The sequence below is a fragment of the Rhinolophus hipposideros genome (genome assembly GCF_964194185.1).
Source record: "Rhinolophus hipposideros genome assembly, chromosome: 11".
Lineage (NCBI taxonomy): Eukaryota > Metazoa > Chordata > Mammalia > Chiroptera > Rhinolophidae > Rhinolophus > Rhinolophus hipposideros.
This window is the reverse complement of record NC_138057.1, coordinates 21,601,755-21,622,922: the sequence shown is the minus strand read 5'-3', so window position 1 is coordinate 21,622,922 and position 21,168 is coordinate 21,601,755. Positions and strand designations below refer to the sequence as shown.

Below are 21,168 nucleotides of genomic sequence, written 5' to 3'. Positions count from 1 at the left end.
TTAAGAATGATTTGGGGACTTTAAAAAAGTGTAAAACTAGATAAGGGTCTTAATAAATATTAGATGAAAAAATGGATGGGTTTACAAATGTTGAAGTTTAGGAAAGACATAGTCAGAATATTGATTTCAGTTTTACCATATTAGTTTGAGATGACAGCAGATAATCCAAGTCGAGGTATTGTATAGAAAGTTAGAAATATGGGGTTGGTGATGGGAGAGAGGCAGGGCTGAATTATGGATTATGTAGTCTTTCAGACAGAGATGAGACAATAAGCCAAGAGAGTGGGTGAATTTTCTGAGAGAAAAGCTATAAGGAGAAAAGAGGAAAACTAAGAATTGACTCATGGATACGTCCTCCAATTAGGTATCATTTAGGTATTTCTGTTAAAAATTGTGGCAGTTTTAATATTCAGTTAAAAATCGTGGCACTTTTAATATTCTGAATATTCTTCCTATGGAGCAAGATGTTTTTGGGTACCAAAAGAAACTTGCCATTTTTCATTCTTTAAAATTATTTATGCCTTCAAAAAATCTGTAACTGTTTCTCTAAAAAATGTTGTCTTCCAAATGATACTCAAATAAGAATGTAATACTTATTTTAGCTACATATGCATTTTCCTTAATTAGAATGTTTTGTGAAGTTTATTTTTCTCTTATTACACACCTAAATCCTAAAAGTTTGCTTTCTGAATGTAGTTTAGTATTTGGTATCCAGTTTTCATATGTTCTTCATCTTAAACTAATAAATGGGAACCATTCTTGCACAGTTTACTTGGAAAGCTATGGGCATATCACAGTAAGGAAATGACAATTATTGTGAAAGGTAGTTTATCTTGACATTATCAATCAAGATCGAAAATTCTTTAGATAAAATATTTTTTTCTTAGAAATACCAGCTCACCAATAATTTTGATTTTTTTTTATAGAGAGAATCGGGACTAAAACAGGACATAAATGACCTTTTGAAACAGAAGATTGCAGTAGATGAAGAAAATGCTTTCTTAAGGAATGAATTCAGTGATTTGCAGAAGAAATTTAAAGATAAAAGGCAAGAAGTTAAGGTGTGTTGTCTTGTACATAGTTTTACAGTACTATTGCTTTGAAGTCCCACTTTAAGCTTTGTCAGCTTTTGTGGCACAGAAAGTGACAAGCTTGGAAGAAAAATTGCCTTAGGCCCTGTACCACACCGTCTTCTCACATGCAAAGAACTCTGAGAAATATGCTTTAAAGCTAAGACTCCAAGCTTTATAACTTTCAGATAAATAGTTAATGATGGAAATGGAGCTAAGAAAGTAGGAGTGTGAATATGTGGCTTCTTGTAATTAGATTCTGATGGGACTGGCATTATTAATTGATAAAACCCAGGTCTGGGAGGATATGTCTGTGTGGGTCTCAAAAATAGCTGGGGACAGCATCAAAGGCAGCTTGATCAATTAATGGGCTCTTTGCAAATGTGTACTCATCAAAGCTGTCATCTAGTGAAAAAATATGACCCATCCACCTGCATGAAAAGAGACCAATAAAAGTATACAGGTGACCTTGGCCATCAAATATAGAAGAAGTTGCTGTGAGGGTAAAACTGCACTGTTTGTATCTGCTGATTAGTTCTCACCATTTTTTTGTTTCTTTGTTTTGTTTATCTGCCCTTGTGGTACTTACTGTCCTACAGATTACTAAAGAGTGTGTACAGAATAAGGAAGAGCAAAACAGACTGGTTATAAAAAATCTGGAGGAGGAAAATGAGAAATTAAGTACCCGTTGTGCTGACCTGCTAAATGAACTGGAGAAACTGAGGAAGCAGGAGGCACATTGGAGAAAAGAAAAATGTAGCCTTGATGCAAAAATAAAGGTATGCAGTGAGCATGGAATCCATGTTGTTATTTTTGGATGTAACTCTTACAGGAAGTTTATTACATGTTATTTTCTTTAAATAACAAGTTTTATACTCAAATCCTCCAGTGGGGACTAGCACTAATTTATATTCCTTCACTTAAGACCCACGGCTTTTTAAAAATTGATGTTGCAAAGCAGGAAACTGACTTCAAATAATGATCTAAAATGTAATCATTAAAAAATAAAGGATATTGCATTTTGAAATAAAACATAGTTTGAAAAAGCATATTTAGAATTATGAATTTTTACTTTTTTTAGTTAGGGCTTAAATTTATAAATATAGCTAGAATTCATTGTAAAATAGTTTTAAAACTCTATTTTCCAGGATTTTTAAAAAAGAAATGTAAATAAGCACAAGACAGTTAAAAAATACTCATATCTGTTTCGAAGTTGATGCTTTTCTTTGGCTTAGGAGGGCCTGATCATAGTAAAATTTTATTTTTATAGAATACATGAGCTACAGTCAATCTTTATAATATTCTTATACCCTTTTGATCAGTATTTTTCAAAATAATACTTTTTTTGGCTTTTTCTTGGTCTTGATCATGTTTTTGTACATTTTTTAAAACTAATTTCAGGTTTCTCTTTTAACAGATCTTTTTTTGAGTGATTTATTGCCTGTTAGGATCAGGAACTTAAAGGAATTTTTTTTTCACTTCAGAGAAGAATTGGAATTCATGACAAGAGCAGATAGACACATTACGTATAGAAAATATGTTTAACAGCTCGTAGATTTTTTTTTTCTTCTACTATTTCCTACCCCATCTCCCTCACCCCCCAAAAAACCATGACCCCACCTGGCCAAGTATGACACCAAATAGAGTTCATGGAGAGAGAATGACATGCATGTATTTGACACAGTATTTGTTAAAGAGATTACATTTTTAGCTTATTTATTAAAGCGTAATACACATACAGCACATAGACCTTAAGTGCACAGCTCAATAATTATCACAAAGCGAACACACCTATGGAACTTCTCCCTCTTCAGGAAACAGAGCTTTATCAGCATCCCAGAAGTATCCATTCTGCCATTTTTTAGTCACTAACCCTTCTATTTTCCCCAAAGATAACCACTCTCTTGACTTATTAACACCACGTATTCATTTTGTTTTTACAATTTAACATAAAGTAATACACAGTGTATTTTTGTGTGTGTGTCTGGTTCTTGTTCAACATGGAAATTTTGAAATTCACCCATGTTGTTGCCTATGGCTGTAGTTCATTCATTTTCATTAGTGGTGTGGTATTACATTGCATGAACACTCCCCAGTTTATCCATTCTCTAGTTGTTTGGGTTGTCTGCATTTGGGGGCTATTACAGATAATGCTGCTATGAACAGTCATGTACTGACGTGAACATGAGCACACGTGACATGCTTTCATTATCTATTATCTCCTTATCTGAGGTGTTGTTTGCAAGTATCTTCTTCCATTTAGTCGGTCCCATTTTTGTTTTGCTTACGGTTTCTTTTGCTGTACGCAAGGTTTTTAGTTTAATATAGTTCCACTTATTTATTTTTGCTCTTCCCTTGCCTTTGAAGTCAAATTCATAAAATCCTCTCTAAACCCAAGGTTCATAAGTTTAGTACATATGATTTCCTCTATACAATTTATTGTTTGAGGTCTTATATTTTAGGTCTTTGAGCTATGTTGAGTTAATTTTTGTTCATGGTGACAGATAGCAGTCTAGTTTCATTCTTTTGCAAGTGGCTTTCCAATTTTCCATGCACCATTTACAGAAGAAGCTTTCTTTTTTCCATTTTAAGTTTCTGACTAATTTGTCAAAAACTATCTGCCCATATATTTGTGGGTTTATTTCTGGATTCTTAATTCTGTTCCATTGGTATGTGTGTCTGTTTTTCTTCCAATACCATGCTGTTTTGATTATTGTTGTTTTGTAGTATAATTTGAAGTCATAGAGTGTCACACCTCTCGCTTTGTTCTTTTTTCTTAGGATTCCTTTGGCCATTTAGGGGATTTTGTAGTTCTATAGGAGGTCTGACAATTAAGTTCATGAACTTGTTGCAACAATGTTGCTAACCTTTTTTGATACCAGAGGGATTATTCATGAAGAATTTGTACCAACTGGACAGTTAACCAAGTTTACTATTTAGAAGTACTGAAAAGGTTGTCTGAAAAAGTTAGGCGACCTGAACTTTTCTCCAATTCCTGGCTCTTGCATCATGACCATGTGCCAGGTCACACGGCACTGTCTGTAGTTTTTAGCCTGTAAACAAATAACTGTATTGGAGCACCCTTCCTATTCACTTGATCTGGCCCCCAATGACTTCTTTTTTTACCTGAAGATGAAGGAAATATTGAATGGAAGACATTTTGATGACATTCAGGACATCAAGGGTAATACAACAGCTCTGATGGCCATTCCAGAAAGAGTTCCAAAATTGCTTTGAAGGGTGAACTAGGCGCTGGTGTCAGTGCACAGCTTCCCAAGGGGAGTACTTTGAAGGTGACTGTAGTGATATTCAGCAATGAGGTGTGTAGCACTTTTTCTAGGATGAATTCGTGAACTTAATTGTCTGACCTCGTACAAATTTAGTGATTTTTTGCATTTCTTTAAAAAATGCCATTGGGATTTTGATGGAGATAGCATTAAATCTGCAGATTGCTCTGGGTAATATGGCCATTTTAACTATGTTGATTCTTTCAATCCATGAACACAAAGAAATGGAAAGGTTCCCATTTCTTTGTGTCTTCTTCAATTTCTTTTAATAATGTCCTGTAGTTTTTAGTGTATAGTTCCTTCACATTGTTAAGTAGTTTCCTAGGTATTTTATTCTTTTTGTTGCAATTACAAAATAAAATCTTTAATTTCCTTTTCTGAAATTTCATAGTTGCTGTATAGGAAGGCAATGGATTTTTGTACATTGATTTTTGTAGACAGCAACTTTATTATATTTGTTTATTGTTTCTAATAGTCTTGGTGGAGTCTTTAGGGTTTTTCTATATAAAGAATCATGTGGTCTGCAGAAAATGACGATTTAACTTATTCATACCTCATCCAGATGCCTTTTATTTCGTGTTCTTGCATGATTGCTCTGGCTAGGACTTCCTGTACTATATTGAATAACAGTGGTGAGTGGGCTCCTTGTCTTGTTCCTAATCTTAGGTGAAAAGCTTTTGGCTTTTCACCATTTATTAATGATATCAGCTGAGGGTTTGTCCTATGTGTCCTTTATTATGTTGAAGTACTTTCCTTCCCTATTTATTTTATTGAATGTTTTAGTCATAAATGGATGTTGTATCTTTTAACATATATTTTGTTGAAAAGGCTAGAAACACATTTTACTGCTAGTAAATATGATAGTACTTTATATATGCACACATAAAAATAGTATGTGGTGTGAGTATATATATTTAACTATTAAAATATAGTAAGTATGGGTATGTAAGTGTGTGTGTGTGTGTACACACGAGTGCATGATTATTTAAGTTAGAGGAGAAAGGATGTGTCTTTCTGAGTTTGTGAATCAATTCATTGCAGATATTTAAGGAAATACATTAAATCTGTTAGTGTACAATCAGGGAATGATTGAGCCATCGAGAGAATTGAATTCTGATGCTTTTATTTCTTAATTTTTTAATATAAAATCTGCTTCCTTACATCCTTTGAGAACTTTGGTAGTATGATAACAGTAAGTGGTACTTCCTTGTGTTAATTCACAGCTACATGATTGCTTCATGATAATTTTCATTTCCTTATGTACTCTTCAAATAGTTCATGTTTAATTTGCTTTGATTTTTAGTTCTGTGACTTTCTATTGGGGTGTTTGGTTTTTTTCTTAATGATTTGTAGGCATCTTTATTTATTCTAGATACTACTATGTTTTATATACGTATGTATATATCACACACATATATATACTGTATATATATTACAAATACCTTCTGTTCTTTGAATCTTGAAGAAGGTGAATTGACTTTCGAAAGTTTGCGAATTTTGATGGAGTCAATTTTGTTATTTTCTTCTGCAATACTTTTGCTTTATGAGTTTCATATGCTAAAGTTTTTTGTATCCCAAAGTCTTGAATTTATTTAGAATTAATTTTTGTGTATGGTGTTACACATTATTTACTCAATAGTTTGTTGATTTGTGATGCAGTCTCTCACATCTCCAAATTTCCATGTGTATCAGTTTGTTTCTGGACTTCCTATTATTTTTATGATTTTAGGTATTATTATTTTATAATTTGACCCCTTATTTGGTAGGATTGTCCACTTCTGTATTCTTTTTGTAAATCATGAACCCTATATGTGCGTCTTCACTATCTTACAATATCAACCATTTTTTGTTACTTTTACTGAAAAATTCTGTTAGAAAGCAGATTAGAACCACTTAATTTATGAATAATTTTGTAAGACTTCTGATGCTACCATTCATGAATGTCAAATAAGGTTTTTTAACTTTCTAAAAATGGCATTGTCCACTTTTATTAGTTTGTGCCTAACTACTAAATTGTTGTAAAAGCATTTTATTATGGTAAAAATATATTTAATTATATTTTGAATTGATTATTTCTGGAATGCAGGAATGTTACTGATGTAGTTTGTTTTGAACTTATTTTCAACAATTATTCCTGACTGTCCTATTAGTTCTAAAAATTTGTGTATTTTCTGAATTTTTTTAAGTTATATAATTATATTGTGTGTCAATAAGAAAGCTTTGCCTCTTTCCTTTCTAAAATATCAATTGGCATATTGTTTATATACCTTACATTTTATCCATTTAAAGTGTATGATCCAATAATTTTAGTTTATGCAGAGTTGTGCAACTGTTGCCATAATTTGTTTGAAATTATTTTCTTCATCATTCCGAAAAGAAACCCTGTAACCTTAAGCAATCACTCCTCATTTACCCTTAGCTCCACCAAAGGTTACTAGATAACCACTAATTTACTTTCTCTATAGATTGATCTATTCTAAAAATTTCATATAAATGAATCACAACATATGCTTTTTTGTGACTGACTTCTGCCACTTAGTAGAATAATGTTTTCAGGATTTATGCCTGTTGTAGCATGTATTAGTGCTTCATTCTTTTTTATTGTTGAATAATGTTCCATTCTAAGATAATGCTGCATTTTATTTATTTAGCACCAGTAGATGGATGTTTGTGCTATGAATAATGCTGCTATGAATATTTATGTACAAGACTTTGTATATACACACATATATTTTCATTTATCTTAGATACATAATTAGAAGTGAGTATACTGAGCCATAGGATAACTCTGTCTTTAAGCATTTGAGGAAACATCAGACTGTTTTCAAAAGCCGCTGCACCATTTTACACTCTGAACATCAGGTTATGAAAGTTCTGATTTCTCTTTGTCCTCGTCTACACTTGTTATTGTCTGGGTTTTTTCGTTTGTTTGTTTTGTTTTGTTTTTATTATAGCCATCCTTGTGGATGTGAAGTGGTTTCTTATTGTATTTTGATTTGTATTTCCCTGATGGCTGATGATGTTGAACATCTTTTTATGTATTCTCGGCCTTGTATGTCTTTGAATAAATGTATATATCTTTGAAGAAATGTATTCATTTCTTGTGCATATATTCTGGATACAAATCTCTTTTCAGCTATACAGTTTAGAATTATTTTCTTCAATTCTCTGAGTTGTTTTTTTACTTCTTAATGGTGTTATTTGAAACACAAAACTTTTAAATTTTATCTACTCTTTGTTGCCTGTGTTTTTGGTGCCATGTCTGAGAAACCATTGTCTAATCCAAGATTGTGCAGGTGGACACCTATGTTTTCATCTAAGATTTTCATAGTTTTATATCTTACATTTAATTCTTTGATCCATTTTGAATTTTTTAAAAATATATTGTTTGATAGGAATCCAACTTCATTCTTTTACTTGTGCTATTTAGTTGTTTCAGCACCTTTTGTTGAAAAAGGCTGTTCTTTCTCCACTGAATTTGTCTTGGCATCTTTATTGAATATCAATTGACTGTAAATGTAATGGTTTATTTCTGGACCTCACTTCTCTGTTCCTTTGATCTATACATTTACCTTCATGTCTCTGCCACACTGTCTTGAATATTGTAGATTTGTAGTAAGCTTTGCAATTGGGATGTGTTTGTCTTCCAAATTTATTCTTGTTTTTCAAGATTGTATATTCTCGGTCTCTTGCATTTCCATATGGATTTTAGAATCAGCTTTTCCATTCCTTGCAAAAGAAGTGAGCTGAGATTATTTTGATACAGAGTACATTGAATCAGAAGATCAATTTGGGAAGTATTACTATCTTAACAATATTATATCTTCTGATCCGTCAACACAGGATATTTCATTTATTTATGTCTTCTTTAATTTCTTTCAATAATGTTTTGTAGTTTTCAGAGTATAACTTTGCACTTCTTTGTGTATGTATGTATATATATATATATATATATATATGTATATATATATATATATATATATATATATTCCTAAATATTTAAGTTTTTGTATGCTATTCTAAGTGCAATTCTTTTTTGGATGGTTCATTTTTAATGTATAGATACACAATTAATTTTTGTATATTTTATCCGGCAATTTTGCTGAACAGGTTGATTCTTTAAGATTTTTCTATTTTTGAGATCATGTCATATTTAAGTAAAGATAGTTTTATTTTTTCCTTTTCAATGTGTACGCCTTTTGATCTCATTTTATTTTCTGTTGCCCTTACTGGATCCTCTAGTACAAAGTTGAATAGAAAGAGAGTGCACATCTATGTTTTATTCTTGATCTCAAGGGGAAAGGATTCACTCTTTCATTCTTGGGTACGAGTATATTACCTCTGATTTTTTGTTAATATACTTCATCAGATTGAGGAAGTTCCCTTCTATTCTTTGTTTGTTAGAGGTGTTTTTGATCATGAAGGGGTGTTGCATTTTGACAAATGTTTTTTCTGCATCTATTGAAATTATCATGTGGTTTTTGGCTTTTATTCTATTTCTATGGTGTATTACCATAGTTCTTGATTTTGAATATGGTTCTTGATTTTGAATATTAAACCAAACTTCCATTGCTGGGATACCATTATTTGGCTTTGGTATCAGGATATAGCTGGCCTTATAGAACGATTTAGGAAGTATTCCCTCTTATATTTTTTGGAAGAGAAATATTGGCATTAATTCTTTTTAAAATGTTTGATAGAAGTCACCAGTGAAGCTGTCTGTTTCTAGAATATTTTATGTTGAGAGGTTTTGATAACTGATTCTACCTCTTCACTTATTATATGTCTATTGATATGTTCTTTTTTCTTGAGTCAGTTTGGGTAATTTGTGTGTTTCTAGGAGATTGTTTATTTTATGTAAGTCATCTAATTTGTTGACGTACAGTTGTTTATAGTATTTTCTAATAATCTTTTCTCTCCATGTTAGTAGTAGTGTCTTTACTTGCATTTCTGATTTTAGTTATTTAATTCCTTCTTTTTTTCTTTGTTAGTCAAGCTAAAGATTTGTTAATTTTGTTTCTCTTTTCAAAGAGCCAACTTTTGCTTTAACTGATTCTATTTTGCTATTCCCTAAAAAAAAATTCCTCAAAACTCTATATTATTTTTTTCCTTCTCCCTCAGGTTTGCTTTGCTGTTCTTTTTCTGTGTCGTCAAGGTATAAAATAAGATTATTGCTTTGAGATATATCTTTTTTTTTTTTAATGTAGGTATTTACTGTTATAAATTTTCCTCTGAGCACTGCCTTTGCTGTATCCTGTAAGTTTTGGTATGTTGTGTTTTTGTTTTCATTCACCTTTGAATATTTTCTAATTCTCTTGTAATTTGTTCTTTCAGGTACTGGTTTTTAAAGAGTGTATTGTTTAATGTCCACATATTTTTCAAATTTTTAATTTTCTTTCTGTTATTGAGTTCTACCTGCATTCCATTGTGGATGGAGAAGATACATTGTATGAATTTAGTGTTTTTTAAATTTATTGAGAATTGTTTTATGGCCTAACTTATAGTATGATATAGGAAATATGCCATGTCTACTTGAGAAAAAATAGGTATCTTGGGTATAGCGTTCTATGTATGTCTGTTATGAACTTAGTTTAGTGTTGATCAGGCCCTCTACATCCTTATTGACCATATGTTTAAATGCTTTATTCATTATTTACAGTGGAGTACTGAATTCTTCAACTATTATTGTAGAACTGTTTCTCCCTTCGATTCTGTAATTGTTTATGTAATTTAGGGCTCTGTTGTTTGGTACATATATGTTGATAGTTGTTATAGCTTTTTGATGAATATATATCATCATATGATGATATGATGAATACACACACACACACACACACACACACACAGAAGGTGTCAAAAAATTGTATACACATTTTAAGAAAGGCAAACCCGTATTAAAGTTAGGCTGATGGTGGTAACCACTTTGAGTACCTCTTGTAATTGCCAAAGTCAAACATGACTCATATTCATCTATTGTTATAAGTATATATTTAGTATTACAATTTTAATACAGTTATTTCCTTTCTTAAAATGGGTCTACATTTTTTTTGGCTCCCTCTCTCTCTCCTTTGCTCTCTCCCTCTCCCTCTCCCCCCATGTCTCTCTCTCTCTGTCTCTCTCTGTCTCTCTCTCTCTCTCTCTGTCTCTCTCTCCATATATATATATATATATATATATATATATATATATATATATATTTCCTCCTTTGTATCTTGTAATAGTTTTTAATTAAAAGTTTATTTTGTCTAATATTATTATAACCATCGCAGCTCTTTATCAGATTGTTATTTTCATGTAATATCTTTTCCCATCCTTTCAATTTTTTTCAGTCTATTTATTTCTTTGGATCTAAAGAAAGTCTGTTTTAAACAATATATAGTTGTAAAGTGTTTCTTAATCTGTCTGTCAATCTGTGCCTTTTGATTGGAGAGTTTGCTCTATGGACATTTAAAGTAATTACTAGTAAGGAATGACTAACTATTGACATTTTATTATTTGTTTGCTGTATGTCTGATAGCTTTTTTGAGTCCCTGATTTCCTCTGTTCCTTCCTTCCTTCATGTTTAGTTGATTTTTTGTAGTGGCACATTTTGATTTATTTCTCATTTCTTGCATACATTGTATTGATGTTTTCTTTGTGGTTAGCATGGGGATTATGTTTATCATCCTAAACTTATAACAATATAATTTAAATTGATACCAACTTATCTTCATTAGTGTACGAAAAATATCCTTCTGTATTGCTCTTTCCCTTTATGTTGTTACAAGTTACATCTTTGTAAATTGTCTGCTCTATAGCATAGATTTATAATTTTTTATGTGCTTGCAATTGAAATCATGTAGGAAATGAAAAATAGAGTTACAAACCAAATATACAATAATACTGACTTTTATGTTTGTCCACAGATTTACCTTTATTGGGTCTTTATTTCTTCATACTGCTTTGAGTTACTGTCTTGCATCCTTTCATTTCAATCTGAAGGAATAGTATTTCTCATAGGGCAGACCTAGTGATGAACTCCCTCAGCTTTTGTTTATCTGTGAATGACTTATTCTCTAAATTTTGAAGAATAGTTTTGTTGGGTATAAAATTCAATGTCAACAGTTCTTTACTTTTAGCACTTTAACTATGTCATCCTACTGCCTTCTGGCTTCCATGTTTTTTGATGATAAACCAGCTGTTAATCTCATTAATGATCCCTTGATTGTGAGAAGTCATTTTCTGTTGTTGCGTTCAAGATTGTTTCTTTGTTTTTAGCTGAATTTCAAAAGTTTGATTGTAATGCAGTAATCTCAGTGTGGGTCTCTTTCTACTGGTCTTACTTTGAGTTTGTTGCAGTCTTTGGAGTTTTAGGTGGATATCTTTCATCAAAATTGTCAAGTTTTGGCCAGTTTTCCCCCCAAATGCTCTTTTCTGTCTTGTCTCCTTTTCAGACTCCTATAATGTGTATGTTGGTCTGGTAATGGTGTCCTGCTGTTCCCATAGGCTCTGTTTACTTTTCTTCATTCTTCTTTCTACTGTTCATATTCAATAATTTCACTTATTCTACCTCCTAGTTTGCTGATTCTTTCTTCTGCCTGCTTATATTTGTTGTTGAACCCTCTAGTGAATTATTCATTTTTTGTTATTGTACTTTTTAGAATTTGATTCTTTTTTATAATTACTCTATTCATTGATATTCTTTTGGTTTCTACATTGTTTTCCTGATTTCCTTTAGTGCTTTTTTCCATGTTTTTCTTTATCTCCTTGAGTATATTTAAGACAGATGTTATAAACTTTTTGCCTTATGAGTCTCTCAGTGGAGTTTCTCAGGAATGCTTTCTGTTAATTTATGTATTCTTTTAAATAGGCAATATTTTCCAATTTCTATGTATGCCTTGTAATTTTTTGTTGTTTTTGTTGAAATTTGGGTTTTGAGTATTATAATGTGGTAACTTTCAAATGAGATTCTGCCCCTCCTCGAGGAATTACTGCATTTTTGTTGAAAGCTATGTAGTCTGTTTATCTAGATAGGCTTTCAAACACTTTATTTCTGTTGTGGTCATCAAAGTCTCTATCCTTTAGTGGGTTTTTTTGTTTATGTTATGACAGAGGTTTCCTTGAATGCCAAGAGCTAAAGCAAGCAAACAAAAACAAAAACAAAAATACACTCAGGGACACAAAACAAATTTCTCTCCCAGACTCTGTGCTGAGACACTGTTTCAATACTTATTCAGATTTGCACTGAACCCAGAAGTCATCCTGAGATGAAAACACAGGGTTTTCTTTTTTGTTTGTTTTTTCGTTTGTTTGTTTTTTCTGAGTATGCATCTTTCCCCAAGCATGTGTATGGCTTTCTAAACTCTCCTGTATGGACAGGTACTTTTTCAAATGTTCTATTTATCCAAAGCATGTCTCACAGTGTTTGCTCCCATGCCTTAGGCATTTTATTGTATATCTTGACCGATAACCTTTTGCCTCAGGGATCTGTGGTTTGTTAGTTTACCTTGTGGTTTTTTTGAGCCATATCCTCCACTTTTCCAGTCTGTGTTCCCAGTTAGGTCAAACAGAGATATTCACTTTGCATCATTCCTTCAGGTAGTCCCCAGTAAAGTTAGAACAGATATACACAATAATTTGCTAGTAGAGTCTGTTCTCCTCCCTGCCAAACCAGCAACCAGGATCCCCTACTGGAAACATTGGGTAATGCCACTAGAAGAATTCCAGTGCTTTAAGATTCCCTGGCTTTAGCATGGCTAATGTGTTGGGAGTGGTCTGAGAAAGGGCGAGTAAAAACTCCACAAATATTTTTATCCCATTTTCAAGTTGCTTTTTTTCTTGGTTGCTGTATGCCTTTGAATGCTTTCCGGGGTTTTTCTATCATTGGTTCTAACAATTTATGCTTTTCTTTTGATGTTTCTACCAGGGTAAGAGTTCTTGGAGCTGCATACTCTGCCATTTTGCTCATTGTATTTGCTTATGTCACTCATTGTATTCATTTTTAAATGATAGCTTTACTCAATATAGGATTCTGTGTTGGCAACATTGTTTTTTCTTTGAGCAGTTTGAATATGTTATCTCACTTTCTCTGACCTCCATTATTCCTGGAAAGGAAGGAAAGTCAGTTGTTAATCTTACTGAGATCTCTGGTAAATGATGAGTCATTTCTCTCTTGTGGTTTTAAAGACTTTCTCCTTGTCTTTGGCTTTCAGCATATTATACTATGATGTGTCTGATCCACATCTCTGCATGTATACTACTTGGAGCTTCTTGCATGTGTAGTATAATGTTTTTCATCATTGTTGGTAGTTTTCAGCCATTATTTCTTCAAATATTTTTTTCTATTCTTTATACTTTTGCCTCTCCTCTGGTAGTCCCATTATGCTTATAGTTGCATTTTGTAGCATCCTACATTTCTCTGAAGCTATTAATTTTTCATTATTATTCTTACTGATTTATCTTCTAATGTGTTGTTTTCATTACTATTAATTTATAGTAAATGTTGAGTTCTTTTAGTGAGTGTTTTTTTTTTCTTCCATTTTTGTTATTGTGTTTTTTAGCACCAGAATTTCTGTTTGGATGTTTCAAAATCATTTATATCACTTAAATGCTATTTTCTTTTGGATGAGACATTGTCGTTTTACCTTTTTTACTTTTTTTAAGAAATGGTACTTTTTAAGTGTTTTTTTAAAAAATATGTATTTAAATATTTATCATAAATATTTGAAGGTTTTAAAGTAATTGTGAAGTTTGACATTGGGACCCTCTCATGGGCAGTTTCTATTGTCTGCTTCCTCTCTTCTCATTGGATGATACTGTCTTCTTTCTTTGCATACTGTAAGTTTTTGTTAAATTTGGACATTTAAAATTATATACTATAGCAGGTTTGGATACAGATTCCTCACTGCCTCGTTCCCAGGGCTTTTTTATATTTGCTTGTTTGGTTGTATAGTGCTTTGGCTGGATCATTTTATTAAAGTCTATTTCCCCTGTACTGTACAGACTCTGATGTTGCTTTTCAGAAAGCACAGACTTGGCCTGTCCACATTCACCCTGGGTTCATAGTGATTTTAGCAGGACTCATCTTCACTGTCTGTTTTCTTGATTTTTTTTCTATCAATATGTCTGTTGGTATCACATTCAGCTGTTGGTCTCCAAAAGTTACTGATTGATTTTTCTATTGTTTCTGACAATGTCCTGGGGCACAAATTGCTTCACATCTGACCTAATTAAATCTGAATCTCTTTGTAGGGTTATTACTTTGTTAAATTTGGTAAAATAAACATTACATAAAATGTACAATCTCCCATTTTAAATGTACAGTTCAGTAGTATTAAGTATATTGACATTGTTATACAACCACTTTCCAGAATTTTTTCATCTTCCAAAAGTGAAATTATACTCATTAAACAACTCCTTACTTCCCCCTCTACATAGTCTCTGGCATCCACCATTTTACTTTCTATTTCTATGAGTTTGACTACTCTAGATAGCTCATATAAATTGAATCTTTTTTTCTTTTCTGTAACTGGTTTATTTCACTTTGCATAATGCTCTCAAGATACATCTATGCTGTTGCATACGTTAAAATTTCTTTTCTGTTTTTCATTGTGATAAAAAACATAACAAAATTTACCATCCATAACAATTTTTATGTGTGAAGTTCAGTAGTGTTATATATATTTACATTGCTGTGAAGGAGACCTCCAGAACTTTTTCAACTGGCAGAATTACAAGTCTATGCTTATTAATAACGACTCTTTATTGTTCCCTCACACTGGCCATGGTAACCATCATTCTACTTTGTATATCTAGAATTGGACTACTTTAAATGTCTCATATACTAGAATCATATGGTAATTGTCCTTTTGTGACCAGTTTATTTTATTTAGCATAATGTCCTCAAGATTTATCCATGTTGCAATATACAGTAGGCTTCCCCTTTTTTTTTTTTAAGGCTGCACTGTGTTTCATTGTATGTATATACCACATCCTGTTTATCTATTCACCTGCCATTTGAATTGACATTTCACCTCTTGGCTATTGTAAGCATTGAGGTATACAGATATTTCTTCAAGACACTATTTTCCATTGTTTTGAATATATACCCAGAAGTCAGATTGCTGGATTATATGGTAGCTCTGTTTTTAATGTTTTGAGGAGCCTCCATACTTTTTTCTGCTTTCCATTCAGGCAACACCACTTTACAGCGTCACTAGCAGTGCACACGGATTCCAACTTCTCTGTTCTCAGCCAACACTTCTTTTCTTTCTTTCTTCCTTTCTTCCTCTCTCTCTCCTTTTGTCTCTCCTTCCCACCTCCTCCTCTTTTCCTACCTCTTTTTCTCTCCTACCTCCCTCCCCTCCCTCCTTTCCTCCTCCTCCTCTTCTCTCTCTCTCTTTACTTCCATCTACCCACCTACCTATGTATACAGGTTTCCCCACTATCTGAAAGTAGAGATTTCCTATGAAACTTTTTGTAAGCTAAAATGGTATAAAATGAAGAATATTTGTCACTTTCAAAAACTTTGCTTTATTCCACTTTGCTTTTATGAAAGACCTACATTCGTATGGTAACAGCTTTTTATATAGAAGTGAAAATCCTTATTGGATTTTTTTCAGTCGGTGAAAAAACAGGTACTAATGTGGGTCTTTTGTAAAAGCAAAGCAGTGTGATGCAAAGTTTTGGAATGCTGGGGATACCTATATATCTATCTATCATTGCTTTTTGTAATAAATGGGAATTTAAGAAATACAATGCTATCTTGACTGAAAGCCAATATTTTTATATTTAAATGATCATTGTACCTACTACTTACTATAAGGTGAATACATGAGGTATGGGAGCTTGGCTAGGGATTTCTAGTTCTTGACCTAAAGCCTGGTGCTCACTTTTGTAAATAATGATCATATAGTGTTTGTGTAGCTGTAGTTTATTTTTAGACACACCTATTTGATATTTTATGAAAATAATTAAAATTAAATTTATAATATATTTTTAAGAAAAATATTTTTAAAAAGTATTTTTTAGAAAAGTATCAGTTTTTACATTGTTTCAAAATGAAAAAAAATTAGAGAATTATCAGGAGGAAAAGCCAAGTTCTTTGAAGAACTTTAGGTAAAATTTCATTACAAACCATTCTCACCCCAATAAACTTTAATTAAAAAAAAAGAGAGGGCGCAGTATGATCTAAATCTCAAACATTGTAAAATTATTTTGATATCTTTGCAGTACTGTCTTCTCTGAATGCACTTATGTGTGTTCATTTAAAGTAGAGGAAATAATGAAATATCCGCCATTTTTCCTGATTGATATTTAAGTGCATAAGCTCATTTCAGTGAATAAATTCCTACATATATTTTCAAGTATATTTGCTTCAAATTCTTAACTTTCACACCAGCAGGCTATGATACTTGTTCAGTTTCTGAAAACAGTAACCTGTTACTGGCATAAAAGTTATTTTTATTAAAATTTTTTTGATTAATTGAAAACAAAATAAAATTTAAAACACTTCTAATTTTTTACTGTCGTTTGTATACTAGTTAGTTAAATACAACAGACTTTTATTTATTTCGTATTTATTATATTTGATTTTTATATTTGTTCTAATTTTAGGCCTTTGAAGACAATTTAATTGAAGCAAGGAAAGAAATTGAGGTTTCACAGAGTAAATATAATGCTCTATCATTACAGTTAAATAATAAACAGACTGAACTGATCCAGAAGGATATGGATATTACCCTGGTCAGGCAAGTGTATTCAATTTTTTTTAATTGAAGTTTATTGGGGTGACAATTGTTTGTAAAGTTACATAGATTTCAGGTGTACAATTCTGTATTACATCATCTATAAATCCCATTGTGTGTTCACTAACCAGAGTCAGTTCTCCTTTCATCACCATATTATTTGTTCTCCTTTACCCTCATCTACTAGCCCCCTCCTCCCTTACCCTCTAGTAACCACTAAACTATTGTCTGTGTCTATGAGTTTTTGTTTCTCATTTGTTTGTCTTGCTCTTTTGTTGTTTTTGGTTTATATACCACATATCAGTGAAATCATATGGTTCTCTGCTTTTTCTGTCTGACTTATTTCACTTAGCATTATAATTTCAAGATCCATCCATGTTGTCACAAATGGTCCTATTTCATCTTTTCTTATTGCCGAATAGTATTCCATTGTGTATATATACAGAGTGTATTCAATTTTTAATTTAAAATTACAGAAATGTCATTAGTTGTTCAGAATGGCAGCATTTATGTTTATTGTTAACACCCCGAAATGACAACAGTATGTCTTCTGTGGGTACATATGTTTGTGCATTGAAACTATCTGGATTTATATACATCTATCTAGAATTATAAAATGGAAATAGTTAACTGGAGAGAATCAGGAGTTTCACAGGATTGGGCAAAGCATGATAAACAAGTAGCCTTGTTTCAGTTTTTAACAAGGCCAACGCATTCGTTTATTGCTTCCTTTTAAAATTTCTGGCCATGTGTTATATAATATTCATTATTGTTATAATGAAAAACCCATTTTGACTTTTTATTTCATTATGTTCTAAATAGTTTTAGTTTGTGAAATATTCTATAGTAAAAGAGTTAATTTTGTAGTACTACCTATAAACTGGGATTACTTGAAAAACTTGTTTTGAAAAATTTTGGAAGATTTTAAATTACCTATTAATTTAATTGTAATGACCTTTATCAGAAAATAGTGTTAGAATAAATAATAAATACATATACACCTATGTATACATAAACATGTCATATATATACACACATATGTATGTATGCATAGTTTTTTTACTTAATTAAAATAAGTCATACAAAGTTTATCTTATTACTCTCCAAACACAATTTCATCCTCTGGTTCTACCCTATATATAGTATGTATATTTAATGTATTTATATCTACTTATATTTAATATGTAATTATGTACAATTGTAATATTATACATAAATGTTATATTTTATACATATTTAGTGTTTTGCAATACACACACATATTATATATATATAATATTTTATATATAAAATATTAAGTGTAAAATATATAAAATATATAATATTATATATATTATATATATACACACACACATCAGGGCAGGGCAGGAATTTGCTTGGATAATAATTTATATAAATGTAAATCTGTTATCTAAACAAAAATTCATTTTATAACATTTTAAAAATCTTATCATAGGAATGATGAAAAGTATAAATTTTACAGATAACAGACTGGTTGACTTATCCACTAATAGTATAATTATTTTTTAAGCTAATAATTTGATGAAGTCAGAAAAGTAATTCTAAATAATAATATAATGTTAGATTTGGATGAAATCTTAAAATTACTGTTTATTTCTATCTTCTTTTCAGTAAGGTAATATAGCTTTAATCTTTGCTTGAAACTTTTAGTTTATAATTTTCTTAGTTCTTTTCATTTTTATATTGTTTAAATTTTGATATTGTTTCATATATTGAGTTGAAATTTGCCTTTTTCCAATATCCCCCCATTTATCTTGGTTTGTTATCTAGAGATTCTGTGTATTGTACAAAAGACACACAAAGCCATAATTGTTGGAAACATGGTCTAAGCACTTTCTAATTTAGATACACCTTTTCTAATTTTAGTATATGTGCTGCTGAAGCGAGCACTAGATACACCACACCTTTTCTTATTGACTAACAATGGAGTTGACCTAGCTTTATTTCTTTATGGGTGTATTTCTTTGGAATTCATCATTATTTTCATATTTCTTGAATATTTAATCCATGTCACCCATGGAATATTATTGTGAACTACCTGAAATGATGTTTACCCTGAGTTAGAATATGAATAAATAATATATATAATAATATACATGTCTGTAATGCATACAGAGCATCTAAATATATACTAACCATAAGAAACAAAACAAAAACTAACGAGTTAAGTTACCAAACTAAAATTTTTGTCTTAATAGGTAATGGTTTCATAATTACATAAAGGATAGGCTAAATGATTAGCCCATCTTCCCATGGAGAGATGTGCTATTGTCACTGAGTTATAAATTTTTCTTAGAAATTAGTGTGAATCTTCTAAAAAGAAAAAAAAGAAAGAAAAAAAGAAAAAAGTCAAGACAGTTAAGTAATAATTTTGGTTAGGAATATCAGCAGTCGAATCCTGAAATTGGATTAACACATCTGGATGATACTGTTGACAGGCACTTAGCAGAAGCAAGTGGAAATTATCTCTGGAGGATGATAAAACAATTCTGTCTTTAAATTATGTCTGTAGTTTTGCAAACTAATGTCTAGCACATAGTCAGAAATATCAATTATATACTAAGGTAAGAATGGAAATTTAAAAAAAACATAAGAACTGGAAACGAAGGGAAAAGACCTCAGTATTTGCCTATAATGTGATTAATTCCCACAGAAAATTAAAAATTTATAGAAACATTGTTTAAATTAATAAGTGAGTTTAGCACACTTGGTAGATACAACTCAGTGTATAAAGTTCAATTGCACTTTTTTGCCACCAAAAATGTTAAGAAATGGACTTAAAAATAATGGAATTTACAATAGGACTAAAATATGAAGAATAAATATAATAAAAAATATGAATTACCTATAAAGGTAATATCTCTATAAAGAGATAACTTTAAAACATTGAAAGAAACAAACGGTCTAATACGTGCAGGGATACACAAAGTTCATGATTTGGAAGACTCAGAATGATAAAGATGTCAGTTCTGTCCAAATAGATATTAACATTCAGATTATCAGCAACAGGAAACCATTACCACTCCTAGACCAGAAGAGGCAAGGAGAGAAACCGTTATTAAATCTCTGTGAGAAATCTAGTCCTGCCTGGGGGAGCAGCTGATCAATAGGAGAATTATTATTATAGGAACAGAGACACTGCTAACTGTGGCTCAGCAGAGAGGGAGCTAGGGAAAGAAACACCTTGACCTCTTTCTCCTTTACACTCTTATCATTGCCTAGCTCTTCCAACTAATCAAATTCAGTCAGACCCAGAAAACAAGAAGCCCGTGTAATGCAGTTTGTAGAGGTTGGCCTCTTAGGCTATAGTACTAGAGAGTAGGATAGAGATAATGAAGATTGGGTAAGAGAGTATGAGGCGCATTCTCCATGACTACTCTTTTTCAGAGCTTTCCTGGACATTTATTACTTATTAACTTTTCTGTATAAACTTTGGAGTAAACTTGCTTATTGTTTTTTTGTTGGGCATTTTATTAGAGCATCAAATTTATAAATAAACCTAAAGCAAATTGACATCTTTATGATGTTAGTCTTCATGTCTTAGAGTATGCTATGTCATTCCATTTGTTTCAGTACCTTTGTGTCCTTCCAAAATGTTTTATGTTCTTTCTCATATGGGTTTTGACATTTCTTGTTAAAATTTATTCCTAGCTATATTTTGTTACTATTTTAAATGGAGTCATTTTTCCCAAATAGCTTCCGACTGATTGTCCTTTTATTGCTTATAGTTTTTGCTCTAGCTGTTTTGATGTGCTATGATTTGGTGGGTAACGTAAGTTTTCATAGTTTTTTTGTTTTTACTGTGAATTGTGCTTTTAACTTCTTTCTGTGTAAATGTTTCAATTTTTTGCCTTGAGTTCTAATTCCTCCAAAATGAATATTGTATTCTTTATTTTTGTTAACATTTATATAACAAACAAAATAAGTACATAATTATTTTGGTATGATACATGTAATTTATAAAACACTACATACAATACAGAAAAGTACAAAGGAAATAGAGGGGAAAAATTACACTGAAATAAAGAAATAAAAACCCTTAAAATTCTGTGAGACTCATTATAG

The 21,168-nt window shown here is 31.4% G+C and overlaps 1 protein-coding gene across 1 annotated transcript in view; it reads left to right on the top strand.

Annotated features, from left to right (window-relative positions):
• CNTLN (centlein) overlaps positions 1-21,168 on the top strand; it is a 253,310-nt gene that overhangs the window by 69,508 nt on the left and 162,634 nt on the right. The window contains exons 4-6 of the mRNA XM_081065244.1: positions 927-1,061; positions 1,670-1,849; positions 16,952-17,085. Coding sequence (XP_080921370.1) covers positions 927-1,061; positions 1,670-1,849; positions 16,952-17,085 — 449 coding nt within the window. The remainder of the gene's footprint in view (positions 1-926; positions 1,062-1,669; positions 1,850-16,951; positions 17,086-21,168) is intronic.